This window comes from Barbatula barbatula (genome assembly GCF_947034865.1).
Source record: "Barbatula barbatula genome assembly, chromosome: 3".
NCBI classification, from domain to species: domain Eukaryota; kingdom Metazoa; phylum Chordata; class Actinopteri; order Cypriniformes; family Nemacheilidae; genus Barbatula; species Barbatula barbatula.
The window spans coordinates 30,072,248-30,091,752 of record NC_136764.1 but is presented as its reverse complement, the minus strand read 5'-3'; the positions used below and the strand labels follow the sequence as shown (position 1 = coordinate 30,091,752).

Sequence of the window (19,505 nt, the reverse complement as noted above, 5' to 3'; positions counted from 1 at the left end):
CTTAAGAACAGCGATACAGAATCACTCCATCACAAAACCTTACGTCATCAGGAGCTGAACCCAGAGAAAAGTTGTCTCATCCAACTGATCTCAGAACTAACTCTAAAACCCCAAACGTGTCCAACTGAACCCCAAACTCCAGCCAGAATTAACCAAATGATAAAACACAAAAAGAAAAATATCTCAAACACTGGACAGAAGCAACAGCTCAGCAAAGTAAACTTGAATGCTATCGGTCATTAAACAGAGAATATAAAGCGGCAGAATACCTCAAAAGCGTATCAGACCCTAAACTAAGAAAAGTGTTGACCATGTACAGACTCAGTGAACACAAGCTCACTGTGGAGACGGGCCGACACAGACAGACATGGACTCCAAGAGAAGAGCGACTGTGTCCACACTGCACACAGAGACAAGTGGAAACAGAGCTGCACTTCTTAACCTCGTGTCCAAACTATACGGACATCAGAGAAACATTCTTCCCCCAGTTCACAAACTTCCACAAAGACTTCAACCAGTTTCAACAACAGGACAAGATCTCATACATACTGGGAGAAAAGCCCATCAGCTCAAACCTGACGGCGAGATACATCAAGTCCTGTCACGACAGAAGAGCAACAACCAGCACAACACAGACACAACACAACACACACAACACTGACACAACACAACACAACACACACACAACACAACACACACAACACTGACACAACACTGACACAACACTGACACAACACAGACACAACACAGACACAACACACACACAACACTGACACAAAACACACAACACTGACACAACACAACACACACAACACTGACACAACACTGACACAACACTGACACAACACAGACACAACACACACACAACACTGACACAACACACACAAACTGACACTTATGACAGGATCCTGTCACTTTCACTAAGAACTTTTGTCAATACTTCGCACTTTTATGTCTGTATTGATGTGTACATATTGTTTCTTATATAGGATACTCTTATTTTATTTTATACAGAATGTTTATATTTAATCTTCCTGCTTTGGCAATGTAAAACACTTTTTATCATGCCAATAAAGCTTTTTTGAATCTTGAAACTTGAATCTTGAGAGAGAGAGAGAGAGAGAGAGAGAGAGAGAGAGAGAGAGAGACACCGAGAGAGAGAGACAGAGAGAGAGAGACAGAGAGAGAGAGAGAGAGAGAGAGAGAGAGACAGAGAGAGAGAGAGAGACAGAGAGAGAGAGAGAGAGAGAGAGAGACAGAGAGAGAGAGAGAGAGAGACAGACACCGAGAGACAGACACCGAGAGAGAGACACCGAGAGAGTGAGACAGACACAGAGAGAGAGAGAGAGAGAGAGAGAGAGAGAGAGAGAGACATTTCTCAGACATGAAATCGACTTCTATTGAGTTATGCCGGAGAAAATGTCATTCAGGTTTGAAGAACATAAAGTACTCAAAGACACAAGTGCTTTTGAAAGCATTTATTTATTGCTTTAGAGAAACGTTCGAAATCCATGTGTGTGCATGGTGGATTTCATTTGTTGTAATATATAGATGTATGTAAACAGCCTTACTGTACTCTGGTTCCTCCTTATCATCCATATACCATGAACATCTTCAGCAGGTGAGGCTGATGAAGAAAAAGAGAGAAATCAAGGATTCATTTTGAAATCTTGCTCGAGTCTGGGGCAATAATTCTTAATCTACATTTGAAACTGTACAGTGCTGCTATGTCGCATGTGCTATAAAGAAATCGGTCTGTGCTACGAATAAATGCAATAGTGTTGCACATGTGCGATACAGTTTGGCTGAGTCGCTTGTTTGAAGTGCGTTTGTCGTTGTGCTTGGTCGTGTGTGAGGTTAACCAATTATTTCGTTTTGGCAATTAAAACTTGTTTTTCCGGCTGCATTGAGTCCATTGATCTAGATCCCCATGAAAGCGGAATTCTACTATTTAAATATGTCCTCTGCTTGTTCTACGTTTCTGAGTGAATGAGTTGCACAATTTAACATGCTACAAGCGTGACACTTGTGGATTTGTCTGTATCTTACTATTTCACTGTTTGAGTGAAGCTACTGTCAAACACACTGTAACTCAAAAGCGATTGCGCGACGACTTGCCATGATAAAAGCCTGCTTCATTTGAACCAGATGACAAAAATATTAACTTGCAGGGCTCCTGACCAACTTTTTTGCTAGGAACACTGTAGCCCTTGACTAAAATTTTTAGGAGCGCAAGTAGAAAATGTAGGGACACGCCTTAAATCAGCCTGCAATGCAATTATTCACATTCCCCTAAAATAACTGCATTACCGATACTGACAAATAAGTTACTTGATGACAGCAGATTAGGTTCTGCTTATTTAAAGAGGCAGAGTCTACAGAGAAGCTTGTTATTGATTGGTGCTAAATAGAAAAACAGTTTTGTCAAAAAGTATACATTTAATTTAAAGCAAAATGAAATGTCTCGTGCCGTTTCGTTCTTACGATGATTTTATTGTGTATTAAGGACACTTTTTTTCTCATATTCACAACACATGTACAGTGGGGCAAAAAAGTATTTAGTCAACCACCAATTGTGCAAGTTCTCCAAAGATGAGAGGCCTGTAATTTTCATCATAGGTACACTTCAACTATCCAGAAAATCCTATTGTCTGATTGTTTTTAGAATTTATTTGCTAATTAGGGTGGAAAATAAGTATTTGCTCACCTACAAAAAACTTTCACACCTGTAACTTCTTCTTTAAGAGGCTCCTCTCTCATCCACTCTCTACCTGTATTAATGGCACCTGTTTCAACTCGTTATCAGTATAAAAGACACCTGTCCACAACCTCAAACAGTCAGACTCCAAACTCCACTATGATTTTGCAATTGGTAAGCAGCTTGGTGTGAAGAAATCAACTGTGGGAGCAATTATTAGAAAATGGAAGACATACAAGACCACTGATAATCTCCCTCGATCTGGGGCTCCACGCAAGATCTCACCCCGTGGGGTCAAAATGATCACAAGAACGGTGAGAAAACATCCCAGAACCACGCGGGGGACCTAGTGAATGACCTGCAGAGAGCTGGGATCAAAGTAACAAAGGCTACCATCAGTAACACACTTATGCCACCAGGGACTCAAATCCTGCAGTGCCAGACTTTTTGATCAAAACTCAACTTGTCGTGTTTGGAGGAGAAAAAATGCTGGGTTGCATCCAAAGAACACCATACCTACTGTGAAGCATGGGGGTGGAAACATCATGCTTTGGGACTGTTTTCCTGTAAAGGGACCAGGACGACTGATCCGTGTAAAGGAAAGAATAAATGGGGCCACGTACCGTGAGATTTTGAGTAAAAACCTCCTTCCATCAGCAAGGTTTTTGAAGATGAAACGTGGCTGGGTCTTTCAGCATGACAATGATTTGAAACACACCGGCCGGGCAACGAAGGAGTGGCTTCGTAAGAAGCATTTCAAGGTCCTGGAGTGACCTAGCCAGTCTCCAGATCTCAATCCCATAGAATAAATCTTTGGAGGGAGTTGAAAATCCGGGTTGCCCAGCGACAGCTCCAAAACATCACTGCTCTAGAGGAGATCTGCATGGAGGAATGGGCCAAACTACCAGCAACAGTGTGTTAAACCTTGTAGAGACTTACAGAAACTTTTGACCTCTGTCATTGCAAACAAAGTGTATATAACAAAGTATTGAGATGAACTTTTGTTATTGACCAAAAACTTATTTTCCACCATAATATGCTAATAAATTATTTAAAGATCAGACAATGTGATTTTCTGGATTGTTTTTGTTATTCTGTCTCTCATAGTTGAAGTGTACCTATGATGAAAATTACAGGCCTCTCTCATCCTTTGAAGTTGAAGAACTTGCACAATTGGTGGCTGACTAAATACTTTTTTACAGTGGGGGAAAAAAAAGTATTTGACACATCAGCATTTTTATCAGTACAGGGATTTCTAAGTGGGCTATTGACACAAATAGCCAGATGTAGCCATCAAGCCAAATATTTAATTCATACAAAGAAATCAGAACATTTAAGTCATAGTAAATAAAGGGAAATGACACAGGGAATACGTATTGAACACATGAGTATGTATTCACATCAGTATTGACAGAGAAACCCTGCCCCCTATCAGTACTAATTGATATCAGCTGCTTTAGTCCTAATTGATGGACTATAAAGGCTTCTCATTACCTAGGATGCACACAGGAAAGACTTCATGATGGGTAAAAGCAAAGAACTCTCTGTAGATCTTCGTGTTCAATACTGTCATATTTTCATAGAACATACCTACTGTAACTTTTTTTTCATAAATGTATAATATTTTCTCAATATTGTATTCTGTATGTATTCTAACTGTATATCCTGCACTTGCTAATTGCACTTCTGGTTAGACCTAAACTACATTTCGTTACACTGTACTTGTATATGTGTAATGACAATAAAGTTGCATCTAATCCAATCCAATCTAATCTAAATTTATCGTTGAAAAGCATTTTGATGGGAATGGTTATAGGAGCATTTCCAGAATGATGAATGTTCCTGTGAGCACTGTGGGGGCCATTATCCGGAAATGGAAAGAGCATCAGTTCACCATAAACCGCCCACGATCAGGTGCGCCACGTAAGATCCCTGTCCGAGGAGTCCAAAGAATAATCAGGAGAATTCTCCAAGAGCCAAGAACCACTCGGGCAGAACTTCAGGAAGACCTTGCATCAGCAGGTTTCAAAGAAAACTATGCAATGCACTGTACCGGCATGGCATCCATGCACGCTCACCACGCTCCATTACTGAACAAAAAGCATGTGGAGCCTCGGTTAAAGTTTGAGAAAGAGCATTTGAAGAAGCCTGTGGATTTTTGGGAGACTATAGTATGGTGAAATGAAAGCAAAATTGAACTGTCATTCTACACACCATGTTTGGAGAAGAAATGGCACTGCCCACCACCCCAAGAACACCATACCAACAGTTAAGTTTGGGAGCATCATGGTTTGGGGCTGCTTTTCAGCAAGGGGCAGTGGCAGACTTCATATTATTGAAGGCAGGATGAGTGGAGAAATGTACCGGGACATTCTGGATTAAAATCTGCTGCCATCTACCAGAAAGCTGAAAATGAAAAGAGGGTGGACATTTCAGCAAGACAATGATCCCAAACATAAGGCCAAGGACACAATGAAGCGGTTTCAAAGAAAGAAAATCAAGCTGCTTGAATGGCCCAGTCATTCACCTGACCTAAATCCCTTAGAAAATCTATGGAGAGAACTGATGATCAAAATTTATAAAAATGGCCCAAGGAACCTTCAAGATTTAAAGACCATTTGTGTGGAACAATGGGCCCGAACCACTCCTGAGCAATGCAGACGACTGGTCTCTCCATACAAGAAGCATCTAGAAGCTGTATCACCAACAAAGGCTTCTCTACAAAGTATTAAATAAAGTGTGTTCAATACTTATTTCCTTTGTCATTTCACTTTGTTTATTATGACTCAACTTGTGTACTTAAATGTTCTGATATCTTTGTATGAATTCAATATTTGGCTTGATGGCTACATCTAGTGGAAAATTTGTGTCAATAGCCCACTTAGAAATCCCCTTACTGATAAAAATGCTGATGTGTCAAATACTTATTTTCCCCACTGTATAACGTAAAAAACAACTGTAGAGCCTGTCGTCTGTCTTGCTGTGAACGGATTTGAAACGATCCAGCGCTGTAATCCACAGATAAATGACGTTTCCTGAACTCCTCTGTGTTTAGCTTCATTTAAAAAATCTCATATATCAAATCGTTCGTCCTCAAGAAATCCGTGACAGCAAAAAGAGACTCCTAGTAATTTTGACAGATTAAAATAAGGGTGTAGTGAGGTAGGTGGGACGAGAGCCGGGATTCGAGGCCTCGTATCAGGGAGGAGATTGGGAGCATTATTGGACGGGCGACTGGACTGTCAGTGAGAGCGGACCAGGCCTGCCTTTTAGTTATGGTTTGTCGCCTGTGAGGGGGCTGCCGGCTGTCTATTTACGTTTTGTACATTGTGAGGACAGTGAGCATTGAGGATGGTGCCGTTGTATGTGGCCTGCCGTCTGCTGCCCTTTTCCTCGCTCTTAAATCCTGTGGTTTTATGTCTGTTTTTATGTTTATCGCTACTAACTACGGACTGTAATATCCAATTAACAATTGTATATGATCGTCAAACACTATTAAACATACGCATGGCTATGGACTCAATCAAGGGTGACCTTGAGGATTTTTGCCGGTTTCCCCCATTTGAGTACCAGCACCTCCCTGCACAACAGCGCTGGTTTTCCGCTGATCTTCCATGGAGACGACGACGTTGGAGGAAGCGTGGCGGTATTGCTGCTCGTTTAAAGTGTCGTGCGCGGCCTTTTCGCCTATGTGTGTTGGTCCTGCGCTAACCTGCGAGCGCCGCCTTGCCGGTGCCTTTGCATGGTCTTTCCCTTCCCATCGGTGGCTTCAACCTGTTGCTGGATGCCCCTCATCCGTACTTTCGCGCATCATCTCCCCCAGCTTTCGACGTCGTGGAGTGAACCATCTCAAATTTCTCCACTAACTCAAACAACACAGCAGGAGAAAGCTGTACCGCCGCTCAAAGTGGCCTTGATCAACGCCCGGTCAGTGGTTAACAAGACATTTTTAATAAACAATTTCTTCACGACGCAGGACTTGGACATCTTATTTATTACTGAGACATGGATTAAGCCGGATGATTTAAATCCTTTCACTGAACTAGTCCCGCAGGATTGTTTATTCCTTAATTCACCGCGGCTATCTGGCCGTGGAGGGGGACTAGCGTCACTGTTTAAAAAACAATTTCCATGCCGCGGTCTAACAACTAGCACTTGTCGTACTTTTGAAGTACAACCTACATCAATAAACTCTCAGGTATTTGCCTTGATCTATCGTCCGCCTCTGCTAAATAAGGATTTTTTTAATGAATTTGCTGAGTTTGTGGGGGATCTTGTTATGAGATATGATAAAATTGTACTTCAACATTCATGTATGCTGTGACACTAAGCTACTCTCTAAAGAGTTTCTGAACCTTATTGCCTACCTTGACCTGGACCAGTGGGTGTCTGGTCACACTCATATTCAGGGTCATACTCTAGATTTAATTTTATCACATGGTTTACATGTAACAGACATTAGCATTAGTAATACTGGCTTGTCGGATCATTTTCCGATTCTGTTCTCTCTGCCTCTTAATGCTTCTACACACAAACTTCATACTTCTCCACGGAAAACTAGATTTTTTAAAGAATGTGCTAAGGAGAATTTTATGGCTCTATATCCTGGTTTAACTGTGAATCAACCCATGGTTCCCATCATTAGGCTTCTTAGATGCTGATGATCATTTGAACTTGTTTAATTCTATCTGCTCTAATGTTCTAAATGCTGTTGCTCCAATCAGGGAAAAGAAAAACAACCTTAATCATGCTTCAAAACCATGGTTAACTGATAATGTTCGTTCTCTCAGACTGATTTGTAGAAGGGCTGAACGCAAGTGGATTAAGGACAGACTACATGTTTCCTATGAAATCTTAAAGAACTCGCTTGCTGTATTTCAGCGAGCTGCTAAATAAATACTTTGAGAGTTAATAGATTGAACATTTGACTTAGCCAAATTCATAGCTAGATAAACAAATTGTTATAACACAGAAATATCGGCACATGTTAATGTTAGCGTTATATGCATTTGCTGAACACAGACATAGGGTACAAAAATATTTATTGAAGTTAAGACAAAAACAAAGTGTCAAACGTTCCAAATAAAGTTGGTATTTCCCCCTCTTTCAAGGATAGTCGTTTATCCTGCAGTCGTGGCAAGATTATTAAAGAAATCTTCAGTGAAATGATGCACGCAAGAAAAACCCTGGGCTTATACTCCATTGGTGTCATTTGCAAAATTAATTGTAATCATCGTTTCTTCCTTTGGTAGTTTAAATAAGACGGACTTCGTTTCACAACGTAGAACACAGGTTCTAGACATGATGCCGACGCATCACGAACGAGCAACAGTGTTTGGGGGAAGAGAGTGAAGTTTTCACGGCAGTCATAGCAAAACGTAAGCGGGGACTTTTTCTAGTAAATACACAGTCTCAGGTCATGTCTCATTTGCGTGATTCAGAGTCGACTCCCTTTTTTACAAGCCAATAACTTTGTTATTCAGAGCGTCACTTCCTGTTTGCTATGAGCGCGGTTTGAGCTGGAGCTCTTTCAAATTTAAAACATCGTCTTTAGTTATATCTTAAAGATTTGTGTCTTAAATTGTTATTTGCTGAGGGTGAAACATATCCTTAAGTATATCACATACGAAAATCCGTTGTTAAACATAAAGTATTATACAGGACTCAGTCAAGGGTAGAACACACGCTTCCCTGAACGTTGCATCCATGAGACATTAAGCATGTCATAATCCTGACTTATAAACGCGGCATCATTTTGGCAATATTAGCCTTCTTGCTGGTCTCATGTAACGCACAGCCTTTACTCTCATCAATGTGTTGTTGTATTATCAGTGCTTTTATTTTAAATGCGAGTGATAGCTTTATCGTCTAGTAGTAGATCGCCTATAGCAAATAAGAAATACGAGAGCACACTGTTGCTGTTACATAGAGTCACTACTACAGAACATGCGTGCATGCACACCCCACCGTAGGGAGGCGAGAGCTGCGGGAAACTCTGCTAACCTTTCGTTAAGTCATGATAAACTCCATCAGCTGTCATTTCTGGGATAAACATCTGTGACTGGTGAATGTTTAAAGGCAAGTACACAGAGGAAGGCATACCGAAAACACTTGCCACATTTTAATTAGTTCACTCATGTGAGAGAGAGGCCCTGAGCGGGCCGCCATAGTCCAATCAACGAATGGAAAACACTGGGCACTGATGGACAATTAGTTTGATGTTTCAGTAAAGAAGCATTCATGGGACATAAATGGTGGATTATAATGCTACTTATTTTATGCTGATTTATGGTATTACGTTTAGCTCAGCTGTGAAGAAAATATTACAAGAAATACCCCCACCACCCATAAAACATTTCTCATTGGATATCCGCAAATCTTGTAGGTGACCTATTTTGATGTCAAAAATTTGAATTGTCACCGAAAGGTGATGAGTTTGCAGTGTTTGTTTTGAGACGAAAGAATAATGTTATAATTAATTTTATGTGATCACTTTGACCCCACGGGGTGAGATCTTGCGTGGAGCCCCAGATCGAGGGAGATTATCAGTGGTCTTGTATGTCTTCCATTTTCTAATAATTGCTCCCACAGTTGATTTCTTCACAGCAAGCTGCTTACCAATTGCAAAATCATAGTGGAGTTTGGAGTCTGACTGTTTGAGGTTGTGGACAGGTGTCTTTTATACTGATAACGAGTTGAAACAGGTGCCATTAATACAGGTAGCGAGTGGATGAGAGAGGAGCGTCTCAAAGAAGAAGTTACAGGTCTGTGAGAGCCAGAAATCTTGCTATTTGTAGGTGACCAAATACTTATTTTCCACTATTATTTGCAAATAAATTCTTTAATTTGCATCTTTTTAAGTGGGAGAACTTGCACAATTGGTGGCTGACTAATACTTTTTGCCCCACTGTAAATCAATCACATAATAGAAGCTTTGACTACAGTGTGTTGTGAACCCCCCAAGCATTTCCCTCTCTGTTTCTTTTCTAGGAATCCTTCACCACAGAGAAGCGCTCGCATTGCATTCGCATTTCTGTTCCCATTCACATTTCTGTTCCCATTCACAAATGTTAATGGACGAAAGGCGAGATAAATATAGATTTACAAATTTAAAAACCTAATAAAAGTAGTTGAGCGCCCAAAACATTTAGAGCCATCTACTCCTAGATTAATTCTTTTTAAGTGTATTTCAAGTATGTCAATATATGTTGTAACCGTATAAAACGTTACCTGCGTTTTTTATTGTTTTCCTCTGATATGTGAATAAAAATGAGTAGTTGGGTTTAACGTAATGCCACTACAAGCCGCTAGAGGGCACTAGTGCAAGAGGGCTACCAGATATAAACCTGGAAATACCTATGAACAAGTCAGTCAGTTTGGTAGAAGGAAACCGCATGGTTAACTTTTATGCTACCGCTAGCTGTTGGAAGTCCATTTCTGAGAACTCTCAGAGTTTGTGCACAAAAGTGAGTATTGGTTAAACTGTATATTGTATTGATGTATTTGGAGTAAATAATGTCTGATGTTATATATTTTTTTTGGTAGAAAGGACTTTTTATTATTGGCCATTATCATTATTGGACCAATGCAACTCTTGTGGTGCTCTAATGCACTATGCCAGGAGAATCTACTATATATCTCTGGGAAGCAAGAGATAGGGATCTGGGGGTTACCACACTGTAGCATTGACTAACTTCACCTCACCTTCATTTGGAGTATATCATTGCGTCGTTCTCAAATAACCTTCTGGACTCATCTCATCATCATCTCTGCCCATCTAAGGACTGGTCATTTGACGTTAAGTTTCATTTATTATTTTGTCCCAGCAACTCAAAGAATTAGACCGTTTGTTACAGGATATTGGTTTATTGTTGGAGGAATTATATAATATGCACTAATTTTATAAAAAAGGAATATTTGTTGAATGAAGTGGTTTTATTTACTCAGTACTAGTCGAATTTCTGTCGAACCCCCTCAGTGTAACACCTAAATAGAAAAGGGGATGTTGCAATGTATATGAAGTCATCTCACCCGCATCTGCAGACACTTGGGATAGCTGTACTGGATTCTCCAACAACACCTGCTGATGACCAGAGTTACATTTTGTCCTGTCAAGAAAAAAATAATGACCAACCATTAATAATGTGACCATAATCCCAATATGGTTTAACCTTGAAGCAGAAACCTTTTGGTTATACATTTTTAAAAACCTCATCTGACCGAGGTTGTATCTCCTTATTGGTGCTGCTAGACCTTAGAGCTGCATTCAACACCATTGACCACAGCATTCTCCTACATAGACTCAAAAATTATGTCGACATTAAGGGAATAGCTTTTAAATGTTTTAGATCTTATTTATACGACCGATTTCAATATGTAGCAATAAACTACACGCATGTCCAGTACGTTGTACCACAGGGGTCAGTCTAAGGGCCTTTGTTCTTCGCGTTATACATGCTATCTCTATGAGATATAATAAAGCGACACAGAGTTAGATTAGCGACACACTGTTATGCTGATTATACGTAACTTTATATTTCTTCGAAGCCTCATGAAACACAGCAATTTCATTGAATATTGAAATAATTGATATCAAAAACTGGATGAGTAACATTTTTTTTGCCTGATTCATTGTTGCACAGACCTGATGCTTACTGCTCCACGCTTTACTCAATCACTTTTATATTTGATCTCCTTTTATCTAATTTTTACTTCAGCGAATCAGCACAGTGCGCAAACGCTTGTATTACTACAAAAAGTCTGAATTATTTTATTCGACCAGCCTCCCACTGAAAGCTTACATTCCGGGAAGAGAAAACACAACTGTCTACACTCATAAGGATAAGAGAAAATGCCTTCTCTGGATTGTACTTGCTGCATAAACTGCCACAAACGTTTACAAAGGATTGCAGTTCTTGACTGCAATCAAACAAAGCTACTTGTTGGACCACCAAACCAGACGGAACACAAAACAGAGCTCTGTCATAGATGCCTTCAGCACACAGCCGGTGAGTCCCATGAGTCTACTACTCCTCAACAGGCTATTCTGAGTGTAGAGAAATAAGCAGATCCCCTTACAAATCGATGGCATAAAGAGGGAGCGAGACCTTAAGGCACAAGAGGCATCAGACTGTCACATATTGCTGCAGTAGCATCCTCTACCCAAAATACGGCTCTGACAAGGATTGCAAACACTGGTCTCCGAACACCGCCTATACATCCTGAGAACATATTTGAAGTATTATTGAATGAGGAATCCCTAAATTTGATTAATGTGTTCGAACACAGACTAAATCAGCCAGTAGCTAACTCTGATGCTAACAGGCGCTCAAGGTCGAACAGACAGCGGCACTCAGCTCAGAGCGCAGCCGAGCCCAGGACTCTGATAGTGGGTGACTCCACAATCAGAAACATTAGTAGCAGGGATACAACTACGTGCTGCATTCCACAAGCAACAACTTCTGATGTAAACAGGGAACTTCAGAACAATCTGATGAAACATAAGACTGCAAATCGACTCATTATTCATGTGGGGAAAAATGATATTCATAAAGAGCAGTCAGAACTTCTTAAAAAAGATTTCAATTAACTTTTTGAAACCCTAAAAAGACAATGTTCAAACATTCTTTAGTGGACCACTCCCAGCAAGAGGAACGAACAGGTTTTCACGTTTGCTTGGGCTTAATACATGGCTGCAAAAAACCTGCAATATAAAAGGAGTGAACTCCATTGACAACTTCGATCTTTTCTGGAGTCAGAGGCAACTGTTTCAACAGAATGATCACCAGCCAAACAAACTGGGTTCAAGAGTGCTTAAGAACAATATCTACTTCTCCCTCCGTCATCCTTCTGCCAATCCACTCAACCAGAATGGCACACACACACACCCGAACACAGTGTGAATGACCACATGTCTTCACCTCAGCACCTGGTTGGACATGCTGTTGACACGTCACACAATGATAACACCACTCAGTTCATGGACACCATCTCAGCTGAGCCCTGCCCACCGAGCTCAACACAGACAGACTGTGACATATTAGAACTGCTCCAAGATTCAGCACCCAAGGACGACTTCCTGGAAAATAGCCAGGAGAACCAGGACAGCGTATTACAGCCTCTGATAACACCAGACTTACTTTTTATGAGTGTCTGCAGATCAGTTAGGAGAGGTGGGGGAGTAGCTGCTCTTAAATATGTCTATCAATGTAAGCAAATATAATTTGGGAATAACCTGTCTTTTGAATATCTTGGTAATGTTTTAAAAGGTGCTCCTCGCATTTTACTTATCACTATTTACAGGCATCCAAAATACTTTGCTGAGGACTTTGAGGAAATTGTTGATAACAGTTCGGTAGAGTTTGATTGTTTTGCTATTGCCGGAGATTTTAACATTCACATAGATAATGCAGAAAACAATATGGCAAAATAAATCTAAACTGTTTTAAAAACTTTTGACCTGACTCAGCATGTACATGGACCCACACACAATCGTGGACACACTCTAGATTAACTTATCAGTAAGGGTCTAAACATTTCATCGATTGTTATTAAGGATGTAGCACTGTCTGATCATTTCTGTATTTTCTTTGATATATTGATCTCCCCTGCCATTGAAGTTAGATCTGTGTCTGTCAAGAGATGCTTAAATGAGAACACTAGTCTACTATTTATGAAGGCCACGTCTTTAACACCAAGCATATCTGCTGACTCTGGTGATTCTTTTAACTCGAAGGTTAAAAGTGTAATTGATCATATTGCTCCAAAGAAACTCAACAGCAGTGCAAAATATGAAAAGACAATGCAGAAAAGCAGAGCGGTTGTGGCAGAAGACAAATATTGTAGTCCTCTCAGACAGAAAGTGCAGTGAGTTTGCTTCTTTCTTCTCTGAGAAAATCAATAACATTAGAAAGGTGATCAGCACATCCTTGAGTAGCGCTGGGGTCAGACAGATCACACCATAACCTGAGAAAGTAGTTACTATGTCTGATTTTGAAGAAATTGATGGCCAAAATTTGGAAGAAACCGTTCAACACCTTAAAACATCAACCTGCGCCCTTTACGTACTTCCCACATCTTTTTTCAAAAGTGTGTTTAACTGTTTAGAAGCAGATCTCCTAGATGTGGTAAATGCCTTACTTCTCTATGGAAGTTTCCCAAACTCCCTGAAAACTGCTGTTGTCAAACCCCTCCTGAAAAAGAGCAATCTGGATAAGACCATATAAAACAACTAAAATCTCAAATCTTCCCTTCATAGGCAAGATCATTGAAAAAGTTGTCTTCAACCAGCTGAACAAATTCTTAAGCTCAAACGGATACTTTGACAATTTTCAATCTGGGTTCCGCCTGCATCACAGCACAGAGACAGCACTTATTAAGATAGTAAATGACATTCGCTTAAGTACTGATTCAGGCAAATTATCTGTGCTGGTTCTACTTGACCTCAGTGCTGCCTTTGACTCGGTCGATCACAACATACTTCTAGACAGGCTGGAAAACTTTAGGACTGGGATAGTCCTAAAATGGTTCAGGTCATACTTAGAAGCGAGAGGTTATTATTAGGGATGCACCGAATATTCGGCCACCGAAAATTTCCCTGTAAATGTACACACAGCACCCCATATTGACAGAAAAACAGAGAATTGTTGGCATTTGTGCAGATTTATTAAAAAAGAAAAACTGAAATGTCACATGCTGCACTTAAACATTTCTGCTGCACTTAAGGTTCCTAAGAGCACAGTGGCCTCCATAATCCTTAAATGGAAGATGTTTGGGACGGCCAGAACCCTTCCTAGAGCTGTTCTTGAATGGCCCAGCCAGAGCCCTGACTTGGCCCAGCCAGAGCCCTGACATTTTCAGGTCTTTTCAGAGATGCTCAATCAGGTTTGTCTTCCAACGTTTACCATCCAACCTGACAGAACTGGAGAGGATCTGCAAGGAGGAATGGCAAAGGATCCCCAAATCCAGGTGTGGAAAAACTTGTTGCAGCTTTCCCCAAAAGACTCATGGCTGTATTAGATCAAAACGGTGCTTCTACTAAATACTGAGCAAAGGGTCTGAATACTAAGGACCATGTGATATTTAAGTTTTTCTTTTTTAATAAATCTGCAAAAATGTCAACAATTCTGTGTTTTTCTGTCAATATGGGGTGCTGTGTGTACATTACCAACTGTAGCTATTATGCCAGCCGCAGCTGGAACCAGCTTCCAGAAGAGATCAGATGTGTTCCAACAGTAGTCACATTCAAATCCAGACTCAGAACACATTTGTTTAATTTTGCCTTTAATGAATGTGCACTGTGCCTCTGAACGTCCGACTGTTTGTACTGTACTTTCAACCGGACGATCCGACAGTCTCTGCTCACATCACGGCATGCCTGAGTGACATCTCACTTTGGATGAAGGATCATCACCTGCAGCTAAACCTTGCAAAAACAGAACTGCTTGTGATCCCAGCCAACCCAAAGATTCACCACAACCCCTTCAACTAGGCTCATCAGCAATTACACTGTCCAGCACAGCCAGAAACTTGGGGGTGGTAATTGATAATCGGCTTAACCTCTCTAGTCATGTTGCCAGCACCACCCGGACCTGTAGATTCATCCTCTACAACATTAGGAAAATTAGACCCCTCCTATCAGAGCACTCTACGCAAGTCCTAGTCAATGCTCTTGTCTTGTCCAAACTGGGTTATTGCAATGCGCGTCTGGCTGGACTTCCTGCTTGCACAATCAAACCTCTCCAGATGATCCAGAATGCGGCGGCAAGAGTGGTCTTCAATAAACCGAAGAAAGTGCATGTAACTCCGCTCTTCATCATGTTACCCTGGCTCCCTGTTGCCATTTTGTTGCTTCCAATGTTTCCTCATCTTTAAGTCGCTTTGGATAAAAGCGTCTGCTAAATGACTAAATGTAAAGGTACTTTATTTTCTATTCTAATCTGTATTTTATTTTATTTGTCATTCTTAACTGGTTAATTATTTTTTTCTTATTTCTTCACTGTTCTGTCAAATGGATATTTAAATTTCTTCTTTTGTAAAGCACTTTGAATTACCACTGTGTATGAAATGTGCTATATAAATAAACTTGCCTTTAAAAATGTAAAGGGAATTTGCATTATTGTACTCTTTGGATAAAAGCGTCTGCCAAATGAATAAATGTACTCCATTGGCCATACATCCAGTCACTTTACCTCTCTCACAAAAATAATTTTCTTCTTTGACATCTAATTAAAATAGTACACTTTTAACAAGTAATAAGAGCTACGTTTTTAGTGCATGTCACATGACTTGGTAGTGATCGATCACACTCTGTGGTAAAGAATTATTGGCAGGATGGCATCTCCACAACATATTGAAATTGCAAAACCTCCGGACACATTTAAATCTCCTTTTTGGGAACACTTTGGTTTTCAAGTAAAGTACATCAATGAAAATCACGTTGTAGACAAAATGCACACCATCTGTCTTGTTTCACAAAACATACTTGTGTGACAAGAAACACTTCTATGCTTTGCGCTCTATTTCAGGGTGCTTGCCACGCGTCTGTATTTGAACCATGAGACATTTATGTTGGACAACGCGGTATTGTGTGTGCTAACATTAATGCTACCTCAAGGGGAAAGACTACTAAGGTCATGCAGCACTTACACAATGATAAAAGACAATATATAGGATAATACATATATTATTTGTTTATATTTTTACTTATTTAAAGATTGTCTAGTAAATGCACAGACAGTGTTAAAGTGCAGTCAACATGTTTATCACAAGTTTATAACAGTGACTCTGCATCATCAAATTCTTGAGTGTGGTTAAGCCAGTTTTGTTTTATATTCATGTAATCTGCATTTGTTGTAAACTGTTTCTGTGATGTTACACCAGGTTTATTTGTCAGTGCTTTATGTCATGATAATTATTACATGATAGCCTGGCCTATTGTTTATGGTTAATCTGTACAATATTGCATCGATTTTCTTTATTAAATAATAAAGAAGATAAGGTGCTTAAAAAAAGAATCGCATATTAAACGCATGTCGCAAATCAGATGTCGCGGCGTTTGGGAAGATTGAGAAAGATTGTCACTTTTGACAACTTCCATCGTAGCACTACAGCTGTTGCTCTGCTCAAGGACAGACAAGAGTTGCTCCAACTGCCTCCACACAAGTTGATTCAGGATGCCCCCACCAGGCGGAACTCAAGCTATTACATGCTTGAGCGCTATCTTGAACAGAAGGGCTGATGTTTTCTCCACATTTGCATACAGGAATGTTATGAGGACATTGTTACTCTGTCTGATGAAGATGTTCAAGTAGCTGAGGACATCGTTCTGGTTCTAAAACCACAAACAACTGTAACATCTCTGTTAACCACTGAACAGATGCCAAGATTCAATGATAATGCCACTGAAACACACCGTCCTGGAATCTATGAAAGTGAGTGACACAAATAAAGCAATTGTGAAATATGTCAAATCTGCTATTGTGTCTAACTTCATCAATAGATACCCAGACTCTGACACAAGACTTAGGCAGCTTCTTCTTATGAGCACTTCACTTGACCAACATTTTAAATCTCTGCCCTTCCTGGATGAGATAATGTGCAGCAACATCTTTAACAGCCTGATTGAAGATTCTGGAATACCATCCCCCACAGGTATTGTTTTTTATTTTTGCATTCCAAAATTAAACAAAAACTTAGATCAGAAATTATCATCTCGAAGTTTTTGATCCTCTTATTTTGGCATATATGAATTGCAATTAGTAACTATTTTGTGACTGTTTCTTTGTTAGGTCCAGGCCTCAGAGGCGCAGTCAGAAGAGGCATCCACATCCAGCTGTAGCGATTCTCCAGCCAAAAGAGCACCAATCTCTGAACTGTTTGGAAACTTATTTCCAGAGCAGCTGAGCGCCCAAGTCTCCGTCTTGAAAGGTGAAAGAGTAGGTGGAGCGTTACCAGGGAGTGCTGACACTTCCATTGGAGTCAAATCCACTTGCATGGTGACAGGCTAATGAGAGCCTGTTTCCCCATGTAGCCAAGTTGGCTAAATGCTTTGTTGGAGTACCAGCAACACCTGTCCCCAGTGACAGTATATTCTCTACAGCAGGGGACATTGTTACAGCAAAAAGAGCAGCCTTCTCATCCAGATGTTGCGCTACACTTTTCTATTGTCCGTCATTTTGACAGAGAGGTTCTACTTCCATAGGATTCATCATAATCTATTATTCCCCTTAACTTTGGTGCAAGGTGGCGTTACGTGGTAATTAGCATGTTTGTGATGTCATTTACACTCGGAACTTGCTTTATTTGAATACAACCGAATTCCCAATAAAGACATTGTTGTTAATATTAATTAATATATTGAATGTTTCTGTTGTCAGACATGAAATAAGAATTACAGACAAATGTTTATGTTCTTATGTCTAGTCAGTAAGAATGCCCGTTGCTTGTAAATGGTGTTTTGCACTCACACACTCTCTCACACACACACACTTGTGTACAGTATTATGAACAGTATCTAATGTCCCGAGACAAATTCCTGGACACCTTCTCCATGTACTTTTCAGGATCCCTGTGTGAAAAGGACTTAAATGACATGTGGCAAAACCCTGTGAGAAACACCATGTTGGACCATTGTTACTTACAGATGAAGTGTGCTGAACATCTGGAAGCAGATCTCCCGTATGTCATCTTCATTTTTATCACCGAACTCTTGAAGAACGCCACCGATGGCATCAAACACTTCCTCAGCATCCTCAAACTCGGAGCCGCCACTGTCTAACACGCCTGCAGAATAACACACATCATGTGTAGACCTTTTTTGTATCTATGAGGACAATTACTCTTAAAGACAACTTGTAAAAAACGTGCATACATTTCTGCGGTGAACTTTATTCACCAAGCATGCAGGTTGTAAATGCACGTTTACTCCGTGGTATTTGTTTTGAATGGAAAGATGACATCAATAATCTATAACGTTCCGTCATATCTCTCTCAGATCTCATCAATCACGCGACCTGCTGTATAATGCCTATATAGGCCTATATGAATGTTTAGATAGGATCATATAGTTTCACAGAGGTCGCAGTACATTATCTTACTGTATCTTTATTTCACATGCATGGACACAAGCAGTATTTGTATTACTTGTTATGGTCTGTAGCTGTGATGTTAACTAACAGTAACAGTAAAGAAACTCATTCAACTGTTTTCGCGTTAGCACGCTTAACACATCAGCAGTTCTCTTCATTTCATGTGAAACATATCCGTCACACGCGCACGACTTTACCATAACACCGCACATAAGGTTGAATAATGAGTGTTAGTGTATGTGAGGTGTAATTGTACAGTACCAGTGATATAATCGAAGACTTCAGAGTCGATCTGAGGAAACTCGCACTTCAGTATGTCCACATACGCCGCCATCACAGACAAACCGGAAACAGAGCGCATGCGCACAGACGCGCCACCAACACGTGCACACGCATAGATATAAATAACTAGATGCCGCATTCGCAAGCGTTTCAATGGTTCACGCTACTTAGGTCTCCCGCTGCATAGACTTGTATTATACCTAGACGCGCATGATTTTTTTATTTATTTAAAAAAAAAAACCTTTTTAATTGAAGAAAGTATCAAAACAGACAATAGAAATACAGTACATTTCAAAAGCTAGGGGGAGGTACAGTCAGTATTATAGGAATACTTTAAAGAGTGTACATGCTTGCAGAATTTTAATAGCTTTTTGTTTCTTCGAGGGCAATATTGTCTCAATATAAAGCTTCACTTCATTTTCAAATGCAACAAAACA

At 40.2% G+C, this 19,505-nt stretch overlaps 1 protein-coding gene across 1 annotated transcript in view; it reads right to left on the bottom strand.

The window, feature by feature from the left end:
* abcf3 (ATP-binding cassette, sub-family F (GCN20), member 3) overlaps positions 1 to 19,166 on the bottom strand; it is a 51,457-nt gene extending 32,291 nt beyond the window's left edge. The window contains exons 1-4 of the mRNA XM_079453003.1: positions 19,048 to 19,166; positions 18,340 to 18,481; positions 10,730 to 10,806; positions 1,572 to 1,627 (exon numbers count right to left, since the gene is read on the bottom strand). Of these exons, the coding sequence (XP_079309129.1) occupies positions 1,572 to 1,627; positions 10,730 to 10,806; positions 18,340 to 18,481; positions 19,048 to 19,147 (375 nt within the window). The 5' untranslated portion in view covers positions 19,148 to 19,166. The remainder of the gene's footprint in view (positions 1 to 1,571; positions 1,628 to 10,729; positions 10,807 to 18,339; positions 18,482 to 19,047) is intronic.
* Between the last annotated feature and the right edge of the window lie 339 nt (positions 19,167 to 19,505).